The sequence below is a fragment of the Vanacampus margaritifer genome, chromosome 12, assembly GCF_051991255.1.
Source record: "Vanacampus margaritifer isolate UIUO_Vmar chromosome 12, RoL_Vmar_1.0, whole genome shotgun sequence".
Lineage (NCBI taxonomy): Eukaryota > Metazoa > Chordata > Actinopteri > Syngnathiformes > Syngnathidae > Vanacampus > Vanacampus margaritifer.
Genome location: NC_135443.1, coordinates 17,285,887 through 17,312,396, shown reverse-complemented (window position 1 = coordinate 17,312,396; position 26,510 = coordinate 17,285,887). Strand labels below are relative to the sequence as shown.

Here is a 26,510-nt window from a genome sequence, read left to right as displayed (position 1 = left end):
CACAAACACATGCAATATCTGAGGGTCCTCCTCAGTTTACGACGGAATCGAATTTCTCGCCTTTTAAAATAATCAATTAAGTGAGCGTGACTTCCTGTGACCGAGGACGCTCTGCAATTATATATAATATAATAATATAATAATAATAATAATTACTCGCCCAATTATGGTTGATTTCTTGGTATATTTCAAATGTATTCTCTTGTACTTATTTTTCTGCAAACTAAAACTAAATTAATAATCTTCGAAAAAAAGAAGAAAAAAGAAATCTCAATAACTATCCAGGATAGATTAAAAATGTGTGTTTGTATTTATTTATTTTTTTATGCCGATGTGCAGATGTACCTGCAATCGAGTGGGGGAGTTTGGGAAAATCTAAATTACATGAAGCGAATAATAATAATAATAATAATAATAATAATAATAATAATAATAATAATAATAATAATAATAATAATCATATTTGTGGGTGGACTTTTAATTAGTCTATTCGACAACAGCCCTGTCCTTTATTTTGAAACTCACCACCTCACTTGCACTCGGAAGCAAACCAACAGTCAAGATGGCGAAGTTGGTGTATGTGGCAAACACTGCTTATATACCTCCGTGGTGTTTAACTGGACCAATCTGTCAGGATGTCGACGGGTGTTGACGCTAGAATAGTCATCATCGGATGCGGTATATCAGGAATAGTAGCGGCACACAGACTAGTTAAAGCAGGATTTAATCATGTGCGGATACTCGAAGCGACCGGAAGAAGCGGGGGGAGAATTAAAACGGGCAAATTTGGTGAGTAAAAGTGCCATAGTTATCTATGAGTAAAACAGGGATCCTACATTATCTCTGACTCCAGTTCTTTATTTTTTGTACATTTTCTTTACATTATGTGTGAGGAAGCAGGAGTTCACAATAGCCCACCTTCTATTATTCTTGTTTCTTTTGTGTATAGGTGATAACATAGTAGAAATTGGAGCCAACTGGATCCATGGGCCATCCGAGGAGAACCCGGTGTTTTGTTTGGCTCGGCAGTACGGCCTGTTAAGTCCAGACGCCCTCACCCCGGAGAACCAGGAAATGGATATTGGAGGACATCCTCCCTGGATCCCCAATGTCTTCACCAGCTCAGGTCACTCTTGAGGCAACATCAATTCCCTTTTTCAACCAAAGAAGGCGTGATGAACTCGCGCTGTTTTTTTCTTTATAATAAAAAGGTCGCAAGGTGAGCCTTGAGGATGTGTACCCCGCTGTGGAGATGTTCAAAGACCTTCTGGATGAAAGTACAGAATTTGAGGAGAAGGGAGGAGAACCCTGGCCAAGCGTGGGTCAGTTCATACGTGCAGAGGTATGACCATCATGTCCATGTTCAAGCAGAACCTGCCAGTAACATTGTGTCTTGTTTGGCGGTACTGTAGGTGCTACAACGATCAGCAGAGAAATGGAAAGCAGACAATGCAGGATTTTTGAAGCGGTGCATGATCACCACCATGTTGAAGGTGGAATGTTGCGTTAGTGGTACTCACAGCTTGGATGACCTGGGCTTGGGTGCTAATGGCCTCTATAAAACAACACTGGGACTTGACTGCACTTTCCCAGGGTTTGTAGTCCAACATAGTATACATGAGACATGCATGTGCAAGACCTCTCAGCGCCTGTTTATGGCATTTACAGTTAGCGCTGTGCAATTAATAGAAATTCAATTACAATTTTAATTATTACACTCTGCAATTACAAATTAGCGTAATCATAAAAAATTATTAATACTAATTTTGAGTTGTTTAAATGTATATATTTGCACCTTTTTCATTTTAAAAGGACTAATTTAATAACTCGTTTGGTCCAAAAGGAACTTGCATAATTGTAGTGTTGCAAATAAATTAAATTGCCTTAATATTTTATTTTTTTTACATGATTAAACATGTTCTTGTTTTATACCAAAAAACAAATGATTGCCCTAATCGTGATTTCAATTATTACCTAATTAATCGTGATTAATATTTTCTTCATAATCGAGCAGCTCTATTTACAGTATACATAACACTTCTTTAGGCATACCCATACAGTCCTTACTATAATGATTAAATACAAGAGCTGTAAAAATAAATTTAAAAAAATTAATAAAAATGAAATGAAAAAATATAGGAAATGAAAGTAGCAATGTTAAATCAATTCACAAGTAACATTGGCGCAATATTGCATATTCTGTGTCTGACTTCAGAGGTTATGAAGGTCTAGTGAGGAACCTGATGTCAGAGTTACCCGCTGGTGTGGTGAGCTACAACCAGCCTGTTCGCTGCATTCACTGGAACAACTCCGACAAGAGGGACGCACATGTGAAAGTCGAGTGTGACGACGGGAAGATGGTGGCTGCTGATCACGTGATTGTCACAGTTCCTTTAGGTCAGCGCTTCATTCACTTGCTTCTCCTAAAGTGAAGTAACTACTGTATTAAACTGTTCTTGCTTCCGTTGGGTCAGGCTACTTAAAGAAGCATCATACGTCTCTGTTCCGCCCTCCTCTTCCTCTGCACAAAATGCACTCCATCCAGAGATTAGGCTTTGGCACCAGCAATAAAATATTTGTGGAATTTGATTCGCCCTGGTGGGACGAGGACTGCGAGGTCATCTACTTGGTGTGGGAAGATAAAGTGAGTCAATGAATGAAGCTGGAGATTTACTACTTCTTCAGCCTGTTCTAGTACAGTTGAAATGTCTCTTGACAGTGTCAAATGGGAACGTTATTCTTTTTGTCAAGGCAGAATTGTGATTATGTATTGTGGCCCAATGCTTATCTTGTACCTTGTCTGCATCTTTGATGATTAATCTTTACAACTTAAAACTTAACCTGTTATTTGTCGTCACGTTGTTCAGGACGCCATGGTGGACCAGGTGCAGGATGTTCCGGGGTCCTGGATAAAGAAATTGTTCGGCTTCACTGTGTTGAAACCCACAGAAAGGTTCCTATGCTCATCTATTTTAGATAATGCTCAAAAGAGTATATGTCGCATTTTTAGGATTTGTTTGATTCATTTAAGACTCAAAATTAGGCATGTTCGATCTTTTTTTTTTTTTTCCAGACAGATACCATGAAAGTATTGACTCGAGTATTCACTGATACCAGTAGCACTTATGAGACATAAAATGTCAACATAATGACAGATGATTGTGAAATTTTCTTTCTGATAGATGGCTGCAGTAAGTTTTAAAAAAAAAAAAAAAAAAAAACTCTTTAAACCCTCAGATTTGGCCATGTTTTGTGTGGCTGGATCGCTGGGCATGAGTCAAGTTATATGGAGACTTTGTCTGATCAGGAGGTCCTGCACGCCGTCACACAACTCGTCCGCAGGTTTACAGGTAAATGAGTAACAGTCTTTTATGGCTCTACTCTGCACAAGCCCGACTTTGATTTTAAAATGAATTCTACCTTTGTGCGCGTGTGTAGGTAATCCCATAATCACTCCACGGAGAGTCCTGAGGTCACGGTGGTTTCACGACCCCTGGACATGCGGATCGTACAGTTACCCTGCAAGGGGCTGCTCATTGCAAGACTTGGAGAACTTGATGGAGCCTCTGCCGTCTAAGCGATCGCCGCCGCAAGTAATGACATTTTAAACATTGAGAAAACATTTTTTTGTATCAAACTCACAAATCCCAAACTATCTGGGCTGTCCTTTCCAGCCGCTGCAGGTGTTGTTTGCTGGAGAGGCGACTCATCCCTGCTACTTCTCCACCGTCCACGGAGCTCTTCTCACTGGCTGGAGGGAAGCCGATAGACTCCTTGCTCACTACTCTTCCTTCGCTCGTCCTGCACAGCCAACTAAGTCAAAGCTTTAAAAGGTGTAAATGTAACTTGTTCTTAATCTTGATTAAAGGTTTTATCTTTTGTTAAGATGCACCATAAAATTAAAAGAAGATCATTATTTGTCTAACTTATGAGATATTGATATTGTTGATTTAAATCACAACAAACATTACCTGTTTAAGGGATGGGAAATGTAATAAAAAAAAAAAAGTTTTCTTACCTGCCCACTCCACTCAACTAAACATTGTTATGCATTACAAACAAGTCTCACTATAAGCTCTTGAAATTGTATTTGAAGTCATACAAGTCTCACTATAAGCTCTTGAATAGTTATTTGAAGTTTTGTTTTCATAATGTGCAATATGTCCCATGACATTTCTGACTACTGTAATTATTTTATTATAACTCAATAAAACCGCTATGTTCTATTTTCTTGTCAGAGTTTTAATGAGTATTGAACCTTTTTACTTATATTTCTGCTACTATTTCACACCCCAAAAATTTTTTAAAAAAATCTGCAGCAGCACTGTATATAAGTGGTTACCATATTCGCTTCAACTGAATGCCTCAACAAGCTGCAGCATACCTACAGTGCCAATAAAGACAACAGCTTGATGGATTTTCTTTTGCATTAAGCTGTTTTAAATGAGCTTCACTTCACAGCTCTAACAGTGAAATCCTGCTTTAAAAACAAATCCATAAGTATTAAAACATACACAAAAGAAATGTTTCCCCTCCCATTTTCATTAACTGAAATCAAAGATCCAAGACTTTCTATTTACGAAAGGCCCATTTTTACTATATGCAGAAAATTTGGAGCAAAAACCAAAGTTTTATGTTTATATTATTGTTCAGTACGTTAATGGGCCTTTTTATTTTTTTTATTATTTTTTTTAACTTCAGATTTGCCATTATAATCATTTAATCTCTATCAGACTACAGCAAATATGTTTAAATAAAATACAGTAGCCGTAATTTATTTGTGGAACAGTAGTCGCACACACGACTCGGTTCAAACCAGGAAGAAATGCGGAACTAATGTTACGTTTATAGTTATGAGTCGGTGTGTAAATAGTGGTGCGCAGGACGTCAATTTGGAAGTTTATTTAAATCGTGAGTGGGACAAATACTGACTGATGTACAGATGTGACATTAAGTCTCATATTAATATATTTATCAAGGTCATGAAATTGTATAGGTCACTTTGCGATGTCGCCAAGTTTCGAAGCACATTCGACTTTGGAGGACGGGAAGTGGCTCACTGGTTCCCTGGACACATGGCTAAAGGTGATTGCAACAATAATTGCTATTAAATCATAAATGCATTATTCCCTAAACACTGGTGTGTAGTGAACTGGTTTGTTTTTGACTGTGGACAGGGCTGAAGCAGATGAGAGCCAATCTGAAGAGTGTGGACTGCATCATAGAAGTACACGATGCTAGAATATCCTTCCTAATGAAACTGTCGGTTTGCTTGTGCTCATACTACTCTAATAGAACATCTTTAACATTAAGTACATCCCCTTCTCTGGAAGAAACCCTGTGTTTCAGGAGACTTTGGACGTCAAACCACAACTGCTTGTTCTTAATAAGATGGACCTGGCTGACCTATCAAACAAACAGGTGATGGATAACCGTTTCAGATTTGAATTAGTCTGTAGACTCTTACACCTTGTTGCAAATAATTGTGAAGATGATTTTAGTCACCTCATTCTATCCGCTGTTGTGTAATGAAACGCCGTTGGCGATTAACAAGATGGAACTGGCTGACAAACAGGTGTTGTTTGCCTTCATGGGGGCTTTAAAAAAACAACAACACTTGTATAAACAAGTGTGTGCAGTACAGAATAGATATAAACTAGAATATTGTGGGGACATGTAATTCATTCCAGTAGTTAAATTAAAAAAGTAAAGTTCATATGTTATAGGGATTCACAACATCAGTGAACTATGTCATGATGCTGTTATGTTATAATTTTAAAGACTACATTTGACTATTACATTAAAAGCAATAAATATTCTTTAATAGGCTACTTGGGTAGGAAATTGGCCTTCTGAAACATACTTTTCTGTGTTTTTAATAAATGTATAATAAGTTTCACGTTTTAACTTGTGACTCGAATAAGCTTTTATATTTGAGATGCCCTTGTATGTGTTTTCATTTCAAAATATAATTTGTCATTTTTCCTCTGCAGAAGATCCTGAAGGAACTTGATAGAAGTGGTGTGAAGAATGTTTTGTTCACTAACTGTCTAAAGCAAAGTGACGACAACGTCACGAAGGTATGCATCGTTGTCCCTGAATAGTCAATAAACTTGATTACCTGCCTCAATTAATTATCTTTTTGTGCAGTTGGTGCCGTCAGTGCTGGAAATTATGGCGAACGTGTGCCGCTTTCAAAGAGAAGAGGTAGACGCCGAGTTAAAACAGCCAAAGACACTAAAAACCTCATCACAGTGTGGATGCTGAATTAAAATTTTACATTTTTGTGTGATACACATTAAGTTTTATAACACAATTTAACTACGCCGCATTGACATTTATTTTGATAATCCCATGTAAATGTACATTTTTTCCAGATTCATAATTATTGTCTGATGGTAATTGGAGTGCCCAATGTGGGAAAATCATCACTTATCAACTCCATAAGAAGAACACATTTGAAAAAAGGTACAATAAAGTACAGTACAGGCCAAAAGTATAGACACTTCTCATTCAGTACATTTGCTTTATTTTCATGGCTATGTCCATTGTAGATTCTCACTGAAGACATCAAAACTATGACGACAACTAACGAACACATTTGGAGTTATGGAGTTAACAAAAAAATATGAAAATAACCAAATAAGTACATAAATAGCATACCTATTCTCTGATTCCTTTTTTGCACACTCTTGGCATTCTCTAGATGAGCTTCAAAAGGTAGACACCTAAAAGGGTTTTCCAACAGTCTTGAAGGAGTTCCCAGAGTTAAGAATGCTCAAAGTATGCAATAAAGTAATCAGAGCAAAGGATGGCTATTTTGAAGAATCTATCCTATAGAGTTTTGTTAAGTACATGATAACTCCACTCAGTCATGTTTGGATCTGTTTTCCTTGTGTGTCTTCCTTGTCTTGTTAAGTGTGATCCTGCCTTTCCTCGTGTGATCCAATCAGTGCCCTCAGCCACTTGTGTCTTGCCCCAGGTGTGTCTTGTTGTGTCGTTGGTGTCTTGCCCCAGGTGTGTCTTGTTGTGTCGTTGGTGTTTGTGTATTTAGTCTGCTGTCTCCCCTCTGTCTGTCTGTGTGGGTTCATTGTTTTTCCCCATGTCATGCTGCTCGTTTTTGCCTCGGCCCCCCCAAATGTTTTGGTTCTAGTTTTGGTTTATCTTTTAATTTGGAAGATCGCCTTTTGTTTGAATAGAAATTAAATCCCTCTTTTTGATTGAACCTCTGCCTCCTCGCCCTGCCTTCCCGCATTTGGGTCCTCAAGCTCCCCTATCCTGACACACATCAGCTCATGCATAGTTCTGATGCCTTCAGTAAGAATCTACAAAGTAACCAGTCATGAGATTAAAGCAAATGCATTGAATAAGAGAGTGTGTCCAAACTTTTGGCCTGTACTGTAGATACTTAATGCTGTTTTTATTTGAGTGTAACACATTGGATGAAATATCTCATTCAGGCCGTGCATCTCGAGTAGGTGGAGAGCCTGGTATCACTCGAGCCGTCCTCACGAGGATTCAGGTCAGTGGTGTATCTTTTTTTATTTGTTTTTATTTATTCAATTTAATTGTTGTTGTTGTTGTTGTTGTTGTTCATTATGTATTCTCAGGTGTGTGAACGCCCCTTGATGCACCTGTTGGACACACCAGGAGTCTTGCCTCCGAAGATAGAGTGTGTCGAGACTGGCATGAAGTTGGCGTTATGTGGTGAGCGGGCTTATTTAAGACTCCCAAAAGAAATTATCCAATCACTTTTTTCCCCATTTCATCAACACAAAAATGTTTACGTATTAACTGCAAATAATGCTAGGCAAAGCGATTGAAATCTTCCACTTCTATGCGCGCTGAGGTATTTCTAAAATAAAATGTGATGAGGCTCAATACAGGTTTTGGAAACAGTGCTAAAACAGAGCTTTAATTGAACTGTGTTGAAAAAATTCTGTCGTCTCACTCCAGGAACCATCCTGGACCATTTAGTGGGTGAAGACATCATCGCTGACTACTTGCTCTATTCTCTGAACCGGCTTGAAAAGTTCAGGTAGCAGTTTTACGTGTAAGCCTATGTTACATGATCAGTGTTGCCATTTTACATCTCTTTTGTTCCATTCCGTTGCGTTTGTGTGCAGCTACGTTGAAAAATACAACCTGGGAGAGCCCAGCGATGACATCCAACATGTCCTCAAGCGCATCGCTGTGAAACTCAGGAAGACTCAGCGTGTCAAAGCCCTCACTGGAGTGGGTAAGATAGAGAATGCAGTTTACAAAAGCATTGGCAAACAAGAACAAAAATGTTTTAAGTGCATAAATGAATAGTTTGCCATTTTTCTTATTTAACCAAATGGCTTTTCTTAGGATATACCTGTACAGTTTATTATAAAACAATTGTAATGAGAGCAAGATTTTTGAGCATATTTTAATTAGCATTCTAACATTTGTAAGTGTCATGCAGTGGTAAATGGAAGTTAACCACTAATATTATTACTGACCTTTGTGGGTGCTTTATCCACCTCTTATCTAAAAAGAATTTAACCACTGTAAAAACAATGAAGTTCTCTAACCTTGATTGCCAGTGACAAGACTATAATGATGTTACACAAGTATTGGGACACCAAACTGCTTTGAATGTGAATCATATGAAATTGTATAACTTCTGGTGATTATCTCTTCTCATCATTTTATTAGTGATTCTAACATACGCAAAGAAAAACAAAATATATTATTTTTATGATGCAAGTTCTAATCATGCTGGATTAAAAAAAATAAGAAGTTTGTTTGTTATCAAGAGAAATAAAGCAAATACCGGAAGGGGAGAAAAAGCAAATCTTGTTTCCATTTGCTTTTTAAATTTTTTTGTTGTTGTTGCTCCCATTCGCCTTGTTGGTGGTTCTATGCTAAGCTGTATATTGGAGAGTTGCAGGCTATTTACAGTGCAGACGTGTGTTTCATTAACATATTAAGATCAGCCACTGTATAATAACGATGTTTACTCTCCTTTAGGCAATGTTAACATCACCGTTCCCAACTACCCAGCAGCAGCGTATGATTTCATTCGAGCTTTTAGGAAAGGAGAGCTGGGCCAAGTGATTTTGGACTAGAAGTTCACATTTTTATGTACCTGTATATTCATACAATGTAAATAAAACTATTCAAGATGTTGTGATTTGAATGTTTCTTGTTTTTAGAATGGAAAAAGGCATCTGATTTTGGGAGTTGGTTTAAACTGTTTATTTGCATTGAGACAGATAGCAAAGGTATTTATGTACAGTGCACAAGTGTTCTATAGATAAACAAGAGGAAAAAAGCTCGGGGGATACATCACAACCTGTTTGAGCAGCACCATATCTTTACACCTGACTCATAAATATAATGAATTTCCTCAAATAGTGGCTATCTTCTAAAACAACACCATGACCCAATTGGTCATCCACAAAACACAAAGCCTCTTATTTCCTATCAGGAAAATGGGTCGGAATTATGTTAAGAGCAGCACCTGCATGAATTCAAGAATGATTTCCCTGGGCATTATATTGAAACATGATCTTAGATGCCTCTCCCATCTGCAGTAAATAAACTCTGGTCACTAATGTGCATTTTGGCTTTGTGCATTCGTCAGTCTTGATCTTTTGACCCGTTTGGTCCATAACACACAAGCTAGTGTTTGAGTGCACTAGTTGGTGCGTTTTAAATTTAAGGTAACAGTGCAGTGTTTTCTTTGTGGTCATGAATGTCTTCCCATCAGTCTTTCCAGTTGCTTCCAGCCTGTCCTGAATTAGTCAGGTTCAGCGCTTTTCTCAAAAGCTCATTACAACATGGAGTCCCACAGAAATGTATATTTGAAGGACAGCGTTGCCATGGTGATAGTGAACATTTGGCAGAAGGATGCTCCCGCTGTGGAGCCAGACATATGAGCATCAAAGTAACCGGTCCTGTTGTAGTAATCCACATCGTCATCGGAGTCGGTGTTGCTGCGGCGGTAAGCGGACGCGTACCATTTATCCGCCGTCAGGGCCACCGCAGCCCCCGCAGCCGCAGCGGCGGCCACCCGCACCGGGGACGTCCGGCCCGCTGCCCTAAAGCGAGAACGGGGGCCGCCATAGCCGCCCGCCCCGCGGTACGAGCCTGCCGTGGTGCTGCGGGTGGAGGAGCCTCTGGATGAGCCCCGGGACCCCCCGCGGCCCCCTTTGCACAGCACAGGCTCGCACAGGAAGGCGGAGAGCAAGAGGAACATCCAGCAGGTTGCCAGCACCTGGTTCATCTGTGCAGGAGGGCAAACATATAATTTTTTTTGATCATCATATAATGGAGGGGTCACTAATATTTTTTTTTAATGAAGGGCTATACCGCTTTGATTCATAATTCTCATTATTGCCACACACTGCTTTTCTGGCGGTTGCCTCACATGTAAACAAAACAAGTGCATTATTTTAGAAATGACAGTTGGTTAGACATGGAAAAAGTCAATCTATACAAAATATTATGCGTTTTAGTTAAAGAAAAAAAAATTGTGACTCATTCCCACTCTGTCAAATATGTTGAAGCTGTCGAGAGCTGCTGCACTGACTGTGCACATTGCATAGTATGTAAATCAAAACATTACATTTTATTTAGCTTTTTTCCCTGTCAAATAAACATGCTTGAGAAATGATTACAAATATGCCTGGAGTGTTTACGAAAAATACAAAATCAGAGATGAAGAGGTTTGGAATTACTGCACATAACTATGGCGATCAATATAAGCTTGATGAATTTGACAATATGCACGCCATATTTTCATATGAACCATTTTATATTGCATCTGCAACCAGCCGTGCTAATTAGCCTATTAGCTCATTGCTTTCATGAAATGGATTGAAACTATATTAAAGCTTTTCCCATCCCATAATAAACAGAGTATCCCTATGGTTGATGCGTACCTTGATCCTTGTTTATCTTCAACACAAAGAAAAAGAAAGGTGGTCAAGATTGTCACGGAGGATGCTGGTGCGCGTTCACGAGGATGGCGGTGCGGGAACGAGCAGCGCGCTCAAGCATTCCGATCGCTGTGGTACCACCGACCGAACATAGACCACAACCTGCATTGAGCCCGTTGCTGCCATACGTTAACACGTCCGTCATATTGGATGTGTTTTTTGCCTTGGTTGCTGGAAACACATAAACATTAAGAATATTGCCCGATTTTTGTGCTTACCGTCTGTAATATTCTAAACGTATGGAGAAAACATTTAGAATCATTAGATTATATCATTTTTTTGTCCTTATGTGTCCCAAACACACGGATGCGCACACACTACATTCTGCACTTTATTTAGCAGATCCCATGAGTGCTTTTTATATAAAAATGTATGCGTCCTTATGTGTCCCAAACACACGGATGCGCACACACTACATTCTGCACTTTATTTAGCAGATTCCATGAGTGCTTTTTATATAAAAATGTATGCCATATAGCCAGAGAAATGTGTGGTGGTATGTAATGATGAATAGAATATAATAGAATTACTTTATTATCACTGCACAAGTACAACAAACCTTTAGTTATGCAGTCTTCCGCAAAGTGCCAGCAACAATATGATGAATATGAAATATTTAATGTTATGTCTATAATGGCCAATTCCTGGTGTGACATGTGACTCAAGTAAATACTAAAAATGATACTCGCTTGAACAACAATCAAAGTGCCCGAAGTTGCTTCTGGCCTGCACAATGACTAATATAGAATATAGTTATTTTTTTAAGGCTGGTTTTACAAAGCCAGTCACTGCTAGTCACAAATACAATAACGGACAAATACAATCAAAAAGACAATGTTCAGTCTTAACTACGTGAATCCAAGCTTTTTGAATGTAAAAAACGCTTGTTACTGGTACATGTCCAAGCTTGAATGAATGAGGCATATTCAGCTATTGCTCCTTTTTGCCAACTCTAAGATGGCGTCGAGGTCGACGTACGACTCCGTGACAACACAGTATTCAGTATGGGTATTGAAGCCTATGGTACCCTCGAGGCAGTTCATCTAATTTCACATGTACATTCTAGTTTACCACACCATACACTTTACATCTACATGTCTATCTAACTGATTAGATTGATAACTATACAGCGAATTGGCTAACCATCAGGCTTGTTATTATGTTTGCGGTGTAGCTAATAACAGTAATAACACCCACGTACGCTAGTTGGCGGTAAAGCTAAGCTACATTTGAACGTGAATGATGTTAGGCGAAGAAGAAAAAAAACGTACCAGACAGGAAGCACTGTGCAGCTCTGGTTGTAGTCGCAAGTAGACAGCTAAAATAGTGGTCATGGCGTTTGTCTGCAGAAAAGCTGCCGCACTGCTGAAATCGAACCGCTCAGCACCCGCCTTGGTCTCGGCCGCCGCCCGCCTGTGCAGTTCGGGTGAGTGTTTTTAAAGACGCGTGCCCTTCAATGTCAAGTAAAGCTGCGTCACAAGTTCTGCGAACTTCTCTTCGTTGCACTCAGCTATGAAGTACAACGTTGTTATTAGTGCACAGTTTATAATGCGTCATTGTAAATTAACGGATGATAATTTAGCAACATTGTTGCTATTTATTATGCTAAGGTAGAGTGGCTGTGTGTACGTGTTATCACTGGCCTTACATTCACAAATGTACTTATTCCGTATGAAATCTGGACATGTTTTAGTTTAATACAAAGCTATTCTGTAGTACGAAAGGCAACAGTTGGATGCACAGTTTAATTGTATCTTCTGCCATCTAGTGGAAGACTGCACTACCTTTCACAATATTTCACTGGCATGGATAGAGTATTTGAATAATCGGTGTATAATAATAATTGTTTGCACTCTCTGCAGGTGTCCACTATGAATATATCATGGTAGAAAAGAGAGGAGAGAAGAAGAATGTAGGTTTCATCCAGTTGAATCGACCTAAAGCTCTCAACGCTCTGTGTGACGGCTTGATGGAGGAGGTGAGTCAGGCTTTGGATTCCTTCGAGAGCGACAGCGACGTGGGCGCCATCGTCATCACCGGCAGTGACAGAGCGTTTGCAGGTGAGGGGAATATTAAGAATATGCCATGCTGTTGCCAAACACTTATTAAGACTCATCATTCGCTCATTTTTTTTCTGTCTTGCTTAGCTGGCGCGGACATAAAAGAAATGCAGAATCGAACTTTCCAGGAATGTTATGGTGGGAACTTTCTGGCTCATTGGAACAGAGTGTCTACTGTGCAGAAGCCCGTGATTGCTGCTGTCAATGGATTTGCAGTGAGTATCTCTGTTTTGTAATTTTAATACAGCTCAAATCTCATAATGGTCTGACAGAGGTCTGCAGTCTCTCTTAACTTTAGTTGACACCAGGGATATTATCGTTTTGGAATTTTTCATTACAGTTAGTTTTTATTTTGGTTTTAAAATTAAGTTAGTTTTAATTAGTTTTCAAGGTGGTTCTGTTAGTTTTTATTAGTTTTAGTTATTTCATAAATGCTTAGTTTTAGTTTCAGTATTCGTTTTAGTAAAAAAAAAAAGTGTATTACTTGTGCGCAATATTTAAAAAACACCATGGAAGCAACGTCATCTGAAGGTGCTTTTCTATTGGCTGCTGCTAGATGACGTCACTTTTGTGTGACACACTTTCAAATGTCCTTATTCCGGTTAATATCCAAATAAATGTACTTAAAATTACATTTAAATCATTCCCAAAGGCCCATGCATTACATTTATTACAAAAGACTAAAACGAAGGACATTTTTACTATGATTATAGTTAGTTTTGTAAACATAAAAAGTAATTTCAGTTAGTTTTCGTTGTTTAAAAAGCTTTTTCGTTTTTATTTTATTTCGTTAACGAAATTGTTTGTTTTATTGTAGTTTTTTTGTTAGTTTTAGTTAACTAAAATAACCTTGGTTGACACTTTCAGTTGGGAGGAGGCTGCGAGTTGGCGATGATGTGTGACATAATTTACGCTGGAGAGAAGGCGCAGTTTGGCCAACCAGAGATCCTCCTGGGGACCATACCTGGTATGACTGTGGGGCCTTGTACATGTTTCTTTGTTTCAGTTTTTATAAAACCCATTGGGGCCACATTTACCATGATGTCTTGTCTCCATACAGGGTCGGGCGGCACCCAGCGTCTGACCCGTGCGGTGGGCAAGTCACTGGCCATGGAGATGGTGCTGACGGGAGATAAAATTAATGCCCAAGAAGCCAAACAGTCGGGTACATGAACATTGCGCTACATCAAATCAATAATATGCTTAAAACGGAAAAACTTCTACAAACCTCAGACCTAAAAAAACAAATGTGTGTCAAGGCACATATTTTCACAATCACAATTAAAGACATTGTTTTGCTATGTGCAGGTTTGGTGAGTAAAATTTGTCCCGTGGACCAGGTGGTTTCCGAAGCGGTGAAATGTGGTGAAAAAATTGCTGCCAATTCCAAGCTGGTGTCCGCCATGGCCAAAGAGGCAGTTAATGCAGGTTAGGCCACATTGAGGGAGACTCGCAGGACACGTTGTCATCAAATCAAGTTTCATTCATGTCATTTTCCTCCTTATGCGGTTTCAGCCTTCGAGCTGACTTTGGCTGAGGGGAATCGTTTGGAAAAGCGCTTGTTCCATGCAACGTTTGCTACGGTAATACGGCACACATGCAAGGTCCACATATTCATGGAGACTTGCTTTACATGACATTACCGTTGCATTTTTACTTTTAATTTTTAGGACGATCGCAAGGAGGGCATGACTGCATTTGTGGAGAAGAGAAAAGCCAGTTTTCAGGACAACTGATCCGTTAATGAAATTCCAAACGGGTCATGTGCAGCAAGTTGAATGACGGCAGTAGAACGTGAAAGATGTTTGATCTCATTGTTTATATAGCATCAACTCCATTGGGTTTTCTCCCAGCCAGTCAGTGGAAAAATATGATATTCCAGTAATATACTATCATGAACAAAGCAAACCAATCTTGTACGTAATGGTTGACATTTTCAATTTCAACGAGTGCCTTATTATTAAGGCGTACATCTGGATTTGAATGATTGAGTGCATACTTTTTTTTTCCTCTCGAAGCCCCGACAACTGAGGGTGAAGTGTATGTGGATACATTTAAATATTTGCAATACAAAGTAATCAGCTGGATCACTTGAAGCATTTTTCACTCTGATTATGAGTCTGCATCTAATGTTTCTTTGTGTGTGTGTATATTTTGCAAATAAACACTATGATTTGATGTCTACTTTGTTGTTGGTTTAAAAGAAGAAGAAGAAGAAAAAGGAATGCTGTCTACTGATGAATCACAAAAATGTACACATTATCTGTCCTTTCTCATTAGCACTCGGTGGTTGAGCCAAACAGGACCTTTCACAGCTGACTTTGGGTGGAAGACAGGGTATACTTTTGACTTGTCAACAACAAATCATTCTCATTCAGACCTAAGGACAACAAGTCTTTCATGAACCTAACATGCTTGTTTTTGGAATGTGAGAAAGCTGGAGTAGTGGAGAGAAATCACACAAGCACGGGGACAGAATGCTGTAACAGCTGTTTCTTTGCTTTTGTATATTTTTACATAATTATACATCTATTATCTTCCAAAACACTATTTTTGTACTTGTAAGTGATAAAAGATTTCTATTTATTATTATTTTTCTTTTAAATGCCTCGTGTTTAGCAACTGTTAGGATACGCCACTAGAGGGAAGTCACATGCCGTTAAAGGCGCCAAGTATCAAGGAATTAAAAGAAAACTCAAAGAAATTGGCAAATAATAGGTATATAAATGTAGTTTTTGTTGTTTTACTAATTTTCTTTTTATGGTATCTTATTGCTCTTTATTTCTTACACACATTGTACACACATTTCATTAGCCGGTAATAGCATCATTTTACACAATATCAATCAAATGTGCTTGCAAAAAAAAAAAAAATGTAATTGTAAATTGTCAATCATCCACGTTGTGGCAGTAAACGTTTAATTGAGGTAACTGGACTGGTGAACTTTCAACTTTTTTTCATTTTTTTTAAAGGGGAAGTCAACACAAAAAAATTCTTTACAATATGTTCAGGGTGTCCCCCGCCCCTACTGCCCGAAGCCAGCTGGGATAGGCTCCAGCGCCCCCCGCGACCCTTGTGAGGACAGGCGGTTAAGAAAATGGATGGATGGATGTTCTATGCAGCACCAGTAGTCTAAACACATAATTGTGATTAATATTTGTGGCCAAGTGGCAAAATCCACCCGTTTTTATAAAGATCAGGGAGCGGCCATTTTATAACTTGTCGACTGGTCACAACTGTGATCGGGCGTTACCTGAGTCTTGAGCATCTGTAATTTTAAGTTGACAGCAAGTGCAAAATGGCCTCCCCATGAGCTGGATAAAAATGGTGGATTTTGCCACTTAACTCATTATCCACAAATGCAATATTAATCCCAATAATGTGTTTAGACTAGTGGGGGTGCATACAACATATTATTTCAAAGAAAATGTTTGGGTTCCCTTTAAATTTTAAAAGTGGCTTGGGCAATTATGCTAATGAACTAGCGAGTTATATCCATACATCTTCAGAACCTATATATGTATATTTAAACATTACTTAAAAAAAAAAAGTTACTGTCTGCACTGAAAGGCCTATGACGCAAGCCAACTTAAGGTCAAAAATTTTTGAACGTTTATTTCGAACATGAAAACAAATAAAAAACAATTAAAACTAGATTTCCATGTTTTATTTTGTTTTTTAACCATCTGATGTTCACATATCCCGCCCACAAGGCCATGGCCTAATTGAATTTTATATTTCATTCAATATTCCCCCACAGAGATGGCTTTCTTGCCAGTCCCGTGGAACAAAACTTTTGAATGCAAAAGAAACTTGTCTCCTCTCTCGGCGGGATGCACAAAAAGTCTGCAGTGTCCAAAAGCCTCTGCAAAGGAGCGTCCCCCTTTGATGGTTGGAAAGAGGTCAAAATAATAAATGTCGACTCAATTGAGGCTCCCCAAGTGCACAAAAGGAACCAAAACATTACACCGAGGCAGCGAAGACCCTCGTGGCGTGATAAACTCATTTAAAGAAGTCCTAAAGAAAGAGGGAGCAGCATGGGTTCGGACAAGGGGAATTGGGAGGGGCTCCTGGGGGCCTTTGCTCCCCTGCAAGTCAGCCACACACTTTATAGCAGACTTTAACCATATTTTTTGTACTCTAGTGGCCACTAATGTCTCCTGTGACTGTCTTAAATCTAACAGCTGTGGTGAAATGATTTATTTTACTTATTACTTACTATTAGAGCTAAAGTGCAGCACAGGGATACAGTGGTTTAGCACTTGACTTTTATAGCTTGGGAACATATAGAAAAGGTTCAAACAGTTCCCCAGGGGTCCTTGAAGTAATGGACTTCTGTAACTATACTTATTCCTGACACTATGGGAACCTAACTCCTCACTTAATGGTACAAATCACTATCAGTTAAAAGGGACATATCATGTTAAAGTGACTTTTTAATGGCGTGTCTAAATAAGTGAAGTGCATTGTGGGCAGGGGGGCGTTACCCAGCTACAAAACAGTAGTCAAGAGAAATAGAAAGCAACTTAAACGATTTCAACCGCATGAAAGTTGATGATTTAATTAAGCGTTTTTGTAGTCACCGTGGGTTGCCTGTTACAACGAGGACTGCGTTCGGCAACAGACAGAAACGGAAAGACCAACTGGCTGCCCTTGTATACGCTACATCGATCTAAAAACTACCAGTCTTATTGAAAAAAGAGGAAGAGAGAGACACAGTGAAAAATGATTACGTCATTGTTAATTGTTGGAGACAAAGTCATTTCTGACCTCTTGAAGACAAGTGACGGATGGCTGGAAGGAGTCCATGGTTTGAAACTTTGGCCACCTTGCATGTCAGCCAATAAAGCCAATAAAAAATAATATATGTGTGCACTTTACCGGGAGTTGGATCGAGGACACAAAAACGGGACGCTATCAAGAGACTGGTAGGATCTTTTTTCACTGAAAGGGTCAATTAGGGGCTAGAAGCAGGTTCTTAAATGACCGTCACTACATTAATTTCGTTGCACGTGCGTCCGCTAGCAAGCTTCGTGACGCTAGCAAGCTTCGTGACGCTAGCAAGCTTCGTGATGCTAGCAAGCTTCGTGATGCTTCCATTTTAGCCTCTTTTACGTCCAGCTTCCATTTTAGCCTCTTTTACGTCCGTTTGGATATTTCTTTTCTGTCTGGAAATTGGGAAGAGTGAACAGAGGTTTACAAGCGTACACTTTCGTCTTCTCGAGCTTTGCAATGGTGTTTTTTGGCCTATAAACTCCATTAGGACAGTTAAAAATGTCACAGAGTGCACCTGTTGTTTTGTCACTTAAGGCTGAAAGGCAAGCTTTAAGGTGTGCAGTCACGCAAACACTTTTAGCACTCCATTCGCCGCTATTCAAATGACGGCTTTGTTAAGTAGCAAGGTTTTTTCTAACTTGATTTTCACGCATGCGCAAACGTAATGCACACTTTGCTTATAGTCGGTTGCTCTGGAGGACCTGCCCACACATCAAGTGTCAAATGAACAAGAAAGTACATATTTTGCTATGCTCCAATTTCTGATAATGTGTCTGTGAGCAAGCTCTTTTGGTCCACTATCACGTTGTCAATGCTTATTATACATTATCCACAACAACAAAAAATGAAGTTCCATTTGAGTGTCTCATTGAAAGGTCTGACTCTGATCAACGACATTTTAAATTTATTTCAACCACTAAATACAATGGAAAATCTACTCCATCTTAATGGTACAAACCAAAGTCTCCTCTGTGGGGCACCAGCGGACATCCTGCAAGCTTGAGAAATATTAGATCAAATATTTGTAGCACTGCTTTTTGACCCTTCACGTTTGCCTTTTAAAGATTTGGTACATGTTTTGGGCCTGGAATAAATGAAAACTGTCAACTTTCATAAAAGCAGAGCTGGATTTAAGTGCTCTGAAGCTACTTTTTTTTTGTGGGGGTCCCCTACAAACTGTCCCTCAACTCCTATCTCAACATTGAAGTCATAAACCTGCACATATTTCCAATCCAACTTTGGTGACTCTTCTTCCAATCAGTGGCCATTTAATTTTTTGTGAAGGCCTCAAAGGGGACGAACTTAATCCATCCATCTTCTTAACCGCTTGTCCTCACAAGGATCGCAGGAGCCTATCCCAGCTGGCTTCGGGCAGTAGGCGGGGTACACCCTGAACTGGTTGCCAGCCAATTGCAGGGCACACAGAGACGAACAACCATACTCACTCACAATCACACTGATGGACAATTTGGAGTGTTTAATTAACCTGACATGCATGTCTTTGGAAAGTGGGAGGAAACCGGAGTAGCCGGAGAAAACCCACACAGGCACAAGGAGAACATGCAAACTCTTCCTAGGAAGGCCGAAGCCCGGACTCGATCTCACGCCCTCTGCACTGGGAGGCGGACGCGCTAACCAGTCAACCACCGTGCCACCCGACTAAATTCATGAAACAATACGATGCATCCATTGGTCAGATTTTTATGATTTAGAGAATTGATGTTAAATAAATACATTTAATAATAATAATAATAATAATAATAATAATAATAATAATAATAATAATATGCACTTTCAAGTCTATTTTGAGCTATTGACAGAAGTAAGATCAGTCACTGAGAGGACTAGTAAACATTTTTGCCATCCAGCAGAGAGTGTCGAATGAAACACGCAGTGTTTGGCGGGGTGGGGAGGGGGTCATCTGACAAATATTTTCATTATCTGACATTCTTGGCTGCAGAGACTGTCAGACTATCGCCACTCGTCTCTGCTTTGAATTATGCCCTGGGGGCCAGCAAAAACAGGCAGAAGATGAACTTTGGTCAGTGGGATTAATAACATTCATGACACTTAAATAAGCCCCTGAATGCATAAATTAATTATGTATATTGTGATTATTCTATTTACATGTGAATTTAGGACATTTTGATCAAAACTTGAAACGGCTCATTAACATGTATTGGGGAAGGATGTGGCGATTTGAATGAGGTGTTGTTTTGTTTTTTAACAGCAGTACTATAATTTTATATAATTTAAGATGGTAACATTTGCTTGGAAATTTTTACTTAACAAGAAAATGTCATGTACCAATAATTCAGTTAAGAAATAAATAAGAAGGCATTAGGCATAGAAATGGTTACAAACTTTATTATTCCAATTCTATTGCTTTGTCGATCAACTTACACGATAGGCTACATGTTATTAACAATAGGAGGGTGTCCAATGATAAACAGTGTGGTGGTCTACATCAAACATTTTTATACGTTTGAAAGAGTCAACAAGTTGCTGCGATTGATCAGAGGTGGTAGAGATGGTCCAGATCTTCTTCCGGTTGGTCATAATTTGTGTCAGATTGCCAATTAACAAGAGCAGCGGCGTTGTCATCGTCTTGGTAACTTGGCATCCAGCTTTGCACGTCAGGATGGTACAAGTCATCCGTGTCCACCTCGGGCTTCAGGTGACGTCTGACCTCTTCAAGCGCATCAGTCTTCTCTGGTTGGGGTTGTACAAGTCGAGCCATTTTGTATTCAGCAGTGAGCGGGGCGAGATATCCATCAAGTTGCTCTCTGGCTTTGTGGTAGACGGAATCCCAGTCCTGCCCAGGCTCCTCACTGACATTTTCTTTTTCATCTTCAGCAGGAAGCTTCATCATAGAAGGATGGTGAACATCATCTAAGTCCACTTCTGCCTGTTTTTTCTTCCCTGTGGCGGCCATATTCTCCCAGATCTTCATTTTGGGATCAATGTCATCGTCAGTTTGATCCATGTCCTGTGGAGGCTCCACTTCCACACGTAAAGGCATCGTTCTGTCTTCTGACCTGAAATAATAATTACTTTTGTATATGAGTACAATTCATACAGCAGATCTTAAATCTAGGTTTGAACCCTGAGCTTCAAAACTGTCAGGTGCTGCGCACAAAGAAAACATATTTAATGGGGGAAAAATTGCTTACATGACTGTGTCCTGGAAGGTGTTTTCCCTAAGATTATTCTATGAAAAGATATCAACATCAGAGATCAAAGATATCAGTTTTGTATTCGTAACATTTATGCACACATTTAGAGCGATTTTCAGTTTAATCTTAAAATATTTGATGTACATACCCATGGCTTATATGGCTTGGCTGCAATGCCAAATATCAGCGTGACCAAAAGAATAATCCTACAAGTGGAAAGACTCAAAATAAATGAAGTGTTTTTTCCCCCAAAGTCAGCACTTTCTAATATGCATGGAGAATCACTATTGGCTCCTTACCTGAACATGGTGTGCTCCTGTTTGTGTGGAGTCTTGAAAGTGTGAGCGAAAATGTACCTTCGCGTCAGAATGACAGTCTAAAGTTCCAACCATAAATACACTGATTTGACCTTTGAATCATTTTCAATACTGCAACATCAAATCTTTATCTAGTGTATGTCACACGTGATGCAATGCCACTGTTATAAATCCAAGACGTACAATATAAAACCAAACTAAACTACAAAAATGAGAAGCTGTTGAGACAACTTCATGTTTCAATTATCTTGTTTAATGCCACAGAACGCTTTTCAAATGCCTGCTATTAAAAAAGCAATCATCGAAATTGAATCGCTACAATGTGAATGAGCTACTTTATCGACAGCAAGTTAATAATTTACAGTGAGATATTTTTTTAAACGATCTTTTAATCAACTTTATATTACAGTTATGGTCACCAGTGTAGTTGTTGCTTAAAATAACAGCCTCAAAGTCACGTTGGTGGCACAATCACTGGGAATGAGCAGAAAATAATATTTGTTGTTGCCAGGGTGACACTGGATCATGTACTTCAGTAGTCCGTAATAATGGTGGACCAGACAGGACATCGCTGTACTAATAAAAATAAATAAATACAAGTAAAACGTAATAAAAATAAAACTCTTTAATGGTGTGTGTTATAAAAACATACAGTACTGACATAATTACAAAAGATAGAATGAAATAATTTTTGCTTTACTTAATACATTGTGCTGCTCCGTCTAATATGCATTCCTTGACCACTTGGGGGTAGTATAATACAAACATAATGACACCAACTATTTCAGTAAGCTGCAGTAATATTAAGTATTTTTTTCACAAAGGAAAATGGATTGATGGAAAAATAATACAAATAAGTTAACTGTTACATCGCACGCAAATATCCATATTACAGTCGGATGTTATGTAACACACGGCAACACACTGTACCATGTGACTGTCACTTTTAATGGCTTTGTGTTTCTTCAACGTATCTTGTATGGAAATACTTTTTATGCTATGATGTTAAACAGCACAAGCATGACAAATGCATCCATTCCAGATAATCTAGTTTAACACATGCACTCATCTATAAATCTACTGCCATCACCTTACAGTACTTGAGTGTTGGCAACGTTCCCGCCTCACTATTCGTTGACTGTCCGGGGGAGCGTCATTAAGTCAACATAGGCTTTATTAATGTCAGCAAGCAAGCGCACACTTTTTTTCTTCTTAAAAGAGCAACAGGAGTCGCTTCCTGTCTGGACCAGGGATGGCTCCAGTGCGTCTGCCGGGTTATCTGCCCTCACTATGGGATCCATATGTGTCAGCCCAAAGTTTCACCGCCCCGGGTCACACTGTGATCTACTGTCCTCCCTTCTCTGTGCAAATGCCAAACATCTTCAACATCATTTGTAATACGTTAACAAGGAAAAGGCTTCTCGCTGGTTCGAGGCTCAGGCCATATTTTTACATACGGCGGCACTAGACATGGAGATCCAATACAACTCACTGTCAGACAAGTATTAATATTGTTAGCATAACTCTAAAAGAAATAGCTCTCAGTAGGAAGAAGTGATACATTCACAATAATGAACATGAAATCTAAAAAAATACTTCAAATGAAAAGCTCTTTGATAATAGAGTGCATTTTTGGGGAAATTGTGTACTTAATAAAGTGGCTGGTGAGTGCATATTTACAGTATATACCACATTTCAACATTTGGGGAAAATAATATTCTTTCATTCAACTTTTGATGAAAGCTAAACCTATATACAAGAGGCAGTTAGCTCATCTTATTAAGAATATAGAAATGGGAAGCAATATTGCCATTATACTGATATTGCCATAGTCACTGCATTTTATTATAACATTGATATTTATATTATTGTATTAGTCCAGCTTTCTTTGTGTTACTTATTTTCCATTTTAGACATAAAAGTGGAGCGCATCATCAAGACTTGTAATATTGTTTTATGTTATGAAAATAAAGTTGGTTTCACAGAATTTTATCCAAATATTTTTAAGACTTTGGCACTATATTATAATATTTTTGTTAGTATTACATTATATATATATATATATATATATATATATATATATATATATATATATATATATATATATAAAATGTATTTATTTCAAATTCAATTCAATTCAAATTTTAAAAAAGTACATTCTATTAATAATAATGATACAGCAGTCATTTGTTTTCTAATGACATATATTTTATTTCATCATTCCCTTTATTCACTGACAGAAAAATGGCTAAACTGGAAACAACACCTAATTTTGTACAATAAATAAATAATTGAAGTTTGTATTCAGTCATGAACTGAGCAATGTGGCTTTGCTGTCTTCACCACACAACCGTAGCAACAATATCAATAACAACTGTATCAAACTGATCAAACGACTTAAATGAGACCACCGCGTTCAACATAATAGAAACAACCATTCAGTTACCGTGTCCTCGAGACAAACGGGCTGTCAAACAGACGTTGTGGCCAGGAGATGTGGCCCATTATGGGAAAGTTCTGTCAGTCTCGTAGAAACCGCAACCTTGGGAGCAAACCCTCAGGACTGATGGATAAAGTGTGCCGCAGATTGGACATTACGCAGCCTGCTCCCCACCCCAGACCCGCCCTCGTGGAGCGGCTTTCATGTGCATGCGGGCCCGAGGCCGCACGAGCGCTGGGTGAGCGCTGGGTTCCCCCTCAACTGCTCAGGGTCCCAAATGGCCCATGTGGAGAAACATGCCAGCTCTGATTCAATTCAGAAGCGCCCTGCTTGGTAGAACTTTGTGGCAACAGAGAGCGGTCGCCTTCGATGTGAAGGATTTCTGGTTTAGAAAAATACGTGCTACAAATGAAACTATCAGAAAGTTTCAGAGCAACATGTAGGCTAAGTGCATGAAAATGAACATAAACATGAATTATCTTTTCTTTTTTTTTTTTTTATATATATTTTGAGTTACAATAAAACTAATTTATTTAATTGCCCTCAAGGGATTAATAAAGTATCTATCTATCTATCTATCTATCTATCTATCTATCTATCTATCTATCTATCTATCTATCTATCTATCTATCTATCTATCACAATAGTGATTCAACTAGTGGTACGTGGGCTCCCTCTAGTGGTTTGCATAATAATGCCTAAGTACAGTTCAGTTGTATTTACCTTTTAAGTTCAGTTCAATAATTTTTTTGCTATCTTTATTCTTAATTTCTTTTTGTTTACAGGCTGTTTTCCAGTTCAATATACAGTACTCACAAATAAGTTTAAGGACTGTCTCTTTTATTTTAACACTTATTAGGGCACAATTTTTCTTTTTACAATTTACACACATATATATATATATATAAAAGCACAGTGTTAATTTTCAAACTGTGCATAATGTCATAGTGGCTTAAATGAAATATATATTTTTGTTAGGGATGGGCGAGTACTGATACCAAGCATCAGATACTCATGGAGGATGTCAATACCAGCCACTGATACCTAGACCAAAAGAAAAACAAATATGACATCAATTAAGTCCTACTATCAGTACTTTTGAGGTAGTGCTTGTAAAAGTGAGAACCACTGGTATAGAAGTTTACTCTGTTGAAAAATTCTTAACATACTGTATATGACTGAATGAGTCTTTGGAACTTAAACATCTTATTTCATACTGTCAGGGGGCAATAAGAATAATAATTCACAATTTAGGTGATGATATGTCTGTATATTTCTCAAATAAATGCACTAATGTACATATGGAGATTGAATAATTTTGGGCGCAATTTAAAAAAAACAAAAAACAGAGGCATCTACAACCATAACCAAGAACTAAAGTGAAATTAATACTTCCCTTATCTTGGATTGTACACAATGTGCATTACAGTACAGCTATTTTTCCTCTCATTGCCACACTGCTTACCTCACATCCCGCTTGTTTTGGTGTGACTGACAAGCCTCTTGAAAAACGTGGCGGCGACAACGAAGACCGCAGCCAGTGGGAGAAGATTGTGTGCTATGTGAAAGAAACACTTACACGTTCACAAAGTGTTGCTGCGCTAAATACCAGCGGGAGCCAAGAATAAATTGCCTGTCTGTAACTATTTAAATGTAGCATTAAGTCTTGATTTACGCCTGTAATTTGGGGATGGCAAAAGGCGCAGCGAATGTTACAGCTCGCAGCAATTTATGGCTGAACCCAACACCAAAATGAATATTTGTCGTAATTGCCGTTTGAGAAAGAATGATTCTGGCTTGACTTTGCATAATGTTTCTGTTGCGCAGATGTTGTGTGGGAGTGTGTGGGCTCCAATGCGTGCAGAGCTTCATAGTTTGCATTTCCATTGCAATTTCTTTCACCTACAAAGACATTAACGGCAATTATGTGCTTCTAAACAATACAAATCATTATAGCCATCAATGCTAGCGAATTACACTTTATAAGAGCGGTTCGTGCATCCTCTTTTATATATTTTTATACAATACACTGTATTTTTTTCCTTATTAAAAACACAATCCAAAAAATGTTTGTTATTTTGAGACTGGAATGTATTTTTGTAATTTCACTACATAATATTTAGTTGATATACCATTGAATTAAATTAGGAAGCTTAGTCCCAATAAATTAAACTCGCAAGTCAAAGTACCACCATATTTGTACTTAAAGACACTGCAAAGTGAAACCAGAAATTGGATTGTAAAAAGATTGTTTAAAGATAATTGCTGGAAATGTGAAAAGACTGAGAACTATATAGTACTGAATTGTGGAAATAGTGTAAAAGTATTTTTTCACCATTTTACTTTTCATGTGTGTGTTAAAAAAAAATCAAAAAATCATGGGGGTAGTGGTGGGGGGACTTTAAAAAGATCGCCTTTTCCCCAATATATAAGAATCGTATCAGTGGTTACCTGGTGCAATTGCGTGTTACTTAAGACAAAGGGAAAACTCCAAAATCCAATGGGGAAAACAGAAAAAATCTTGAGAAAGGACCAAGGATGACCAGGCTGCGGGGCGATGGCTAGCTCAGAGTGTTGAGCACCTGCACCGCATGTGTAGAAGCTCGTCCTTGGAGCAGATGACCCTGGTTTGATTCCCGGACTGTGTGGTCCTTTCCTGCAGGTCATTCCCTCTCTCTACCCCATTTCCTGTCAATTCTTCAGCTGTCCTATCAATTAAAAGGCTAAAAGAAAAAAGATGACCAGACTGCAATGGATGCTGGCCTGAGTGG

At 38.6% G+C, this 26,510-nt stretch overlaps 5 protein-coding genes across 7 annotated transcripts; 3 read left to right on the top strand and 2 right to left on the bottom strand.

The window, feature by feature from the left end:
- Positions 1-527: 527 nt before the first annotated feature.
- On the top strand, positions 528-4,226 carry paox (polyamine oxidase). The gene is made up of 10 exons (XM_077582966.1): positions 528-789; positions 950-1,126; positions 1,212-1,342; positions 1,413-1,594; positions 2,216-2,397; positions 2,475-2,644; positions 2,868-2,953; positions 3,238-3,350; positions 3,439-3,593; positions 3,675-4,226. The coding sequence occupies exons 1-10, from the start codon at positions 636-638 to the stop codon at positions 3,828-3,830; spliced, it is 1,506 nt and encodes a 501-aa protein (XP_077439092.1). The 5' UTR covers positions 528-635; the 3' UTR covers positions 3,831-4,226.
- A 631-nt stretch (positions 4,227-4,857) lies between these two features.
- On the top strand, positions 4,858-9,155 carry mtg1 (mitochondrial ribosome-associated GTPase 1). 3 transcript variants are annotated; one of them, XM_077583005.1, is made up of 12 exons: positions 4,858-4,911; positions 4,997-5,085; positions 5,178-5,244; positions 5,319-5,421; positions 5,994-6,080; positions 6,151-6,207; positions 6,378-6,468; positions 7,461-7,522; positions 7,611-7,707; positions 7,957-8,038; positions 8,127-8,239; positions 8,998-9,155. In XM_077583005.1, the coding sequence occupies exons 2-12, from the start codon at positions 5,076-5,078 to the stop codon at positions 9,093-9,095; spliced, it is 867 nt and encodes a 288-aa protein (XP_077439131.1). In that variant the 5' UTR covers positions 4,858-4,911; positions 4,997-5,075; the 3' UTR covers positions 9,096-9,155. The 3 variants fall into 3 exon arrangements, with proteins under 3 accessions (XP_077439131.1, XP_077439130.1, XP_077439129.1); XM_077583004.1 differs by having other exon boundaries at positions 4,865-5,085; positions 8,127-8,235; XM_077583003.1 differs by having other exon boundaries at positions 4,867-5,085.
- A 55-nt stretch (positions 9,156-9,210) lies between these two features.
- Positions 9,211-11,029, bottom strand: sprn (shadow of prion protein). Its single transcript, XM_077583006.1, has 2 exons — positions 10,914-11,029; positions 9,211-10,255 (listed from the first exon to the last, which is right to left on the bottom strand). Exon 2 carries the CDS (start codon positions 10,253-10,255, stop codon positions 9,803-9,805), a length of 453 nt encoding a protein of 150 aa, XP_077439132.1. The 5' UTR covers positions 10,914-11,029; the 3' UTR covers positions 9,211-9,802.
- Positions 11,030-12,222: 1,193 nt separating this feature from the next.
- Positions 12,223-15,214, top strand: echs1 (enoyl CoA hydratase, short chain, 1, mitochondrial). Its single transcript, XM_077581909.1, has 8 exons — positions 12,223-12,396; positions 12,833-13,030; positions 13,118-13,245; positions 13,898-13,997; positions 14,091-14,195; positions 14,339-14,458; positions 14,546-14,613; positions 14,701-15,214. The coding sequence occupies exons 1-8, from the start codon at positions 12,303-12,305 to the stop codon at positions 14,764-14,766; spliced, it is 879 nt and encodes a 292-aa protein (XP_077438035.1). The 5' UTR covers positions 12,223-12,302; the 3' UTR covers positions 14,767-15,214.
- A 5,045-nt stretch (positions 15,215-20,259) lies between these two features.
- LOC144061092 (uncharacterized) lies at positions 20,260-21,209 on the bottom strand. Its single transcript, XM_077581180.1, has 3 exons — positions 21,131-21,209; positions 20,980-21,017; positions 20,260-20,844 (listed from the first exon to the last, which is right to left on the bottom strand). Coding segments are annotated over exons 2-3 (525 nt in total). The 5' UTR covers positions 20,982-21,017; positions 21,131-21,209; the 3' UTR covers positions 20,260-20,321.
- Between the last annotated feature and the right edge of the window lie 5,301 nt (positions 21,210-26,510).

Bases quoted from the DNA above. Each gene is read 5' to 3' on its own strand.
- echs1 (XM_077581909.1), top strand. From the start codon at position 12,303: ATGGCGTTTGTCTGCAGAAAAGCTGCCGCACTGCTGAAATCGAACCGC. The intron at 13,246-13,897 runs GTGAGTATCTCT...TGACACTTTCAG, and splicing joins CTGCTGTCAATGGATTTGCA to TTGGGAGGAGGCTGCGAGTT. The intron at 14,196-14,338 runs GTACATGAACAT...TGCTATGTGCAG, and splicing joins CCAAGAAGCCAAACAGTCGG to GTTTGGTGAGTAAAATTTGT.
- sprn (XM_077583006.1), bottom strand. From the start codon at position 10,255: ATGAACCAGGTGCTGGCAACCTGCTGGATGTTCCTCTTGCTCTCCGCC.
- paox (XM_077582966.1), top strand. From the start codon at position 636: ATGTCGACGGGTGTTGACGCTAGAATAGTCATCATCGGATGCGGTATA. The intron at 1,127-1,211 runs GTCACTCTTGAG...TATAATAAAAAG, and splicing joins CAATGTCTTCACCAGCTCAG to GTCGCAAGGTGAGCCTTGAG. The intron at 3,351-3,438 runs GTAAATGAGTAA...GCGCGTGTGTAG, and splicing joins ACTCGTCCGCAGGTTTACAG to GTAATCCCATAATCACTCCA.
- mtg1 (XM_077583003.1), top strand. From the start codon at position 4,935: ATGTACAGATGTGACATTAAGTCTCATATTAATATATTTATCAAGGTC. The intron at 5,086-5,177 runs GTGATTGCAACA...GACTGTGGACAG, and splicing joins CCCTGGACACATGGCTAAAG to GGCTGAAGCAGATGAGAGCC. The intron at 6,469-7,460 runs GTACAATAAAGT...TATCTCATTCAG, and splicing joins AAGAACACATTTGAAAAAAG to GCCGTGCATCTCGAGTAGGT.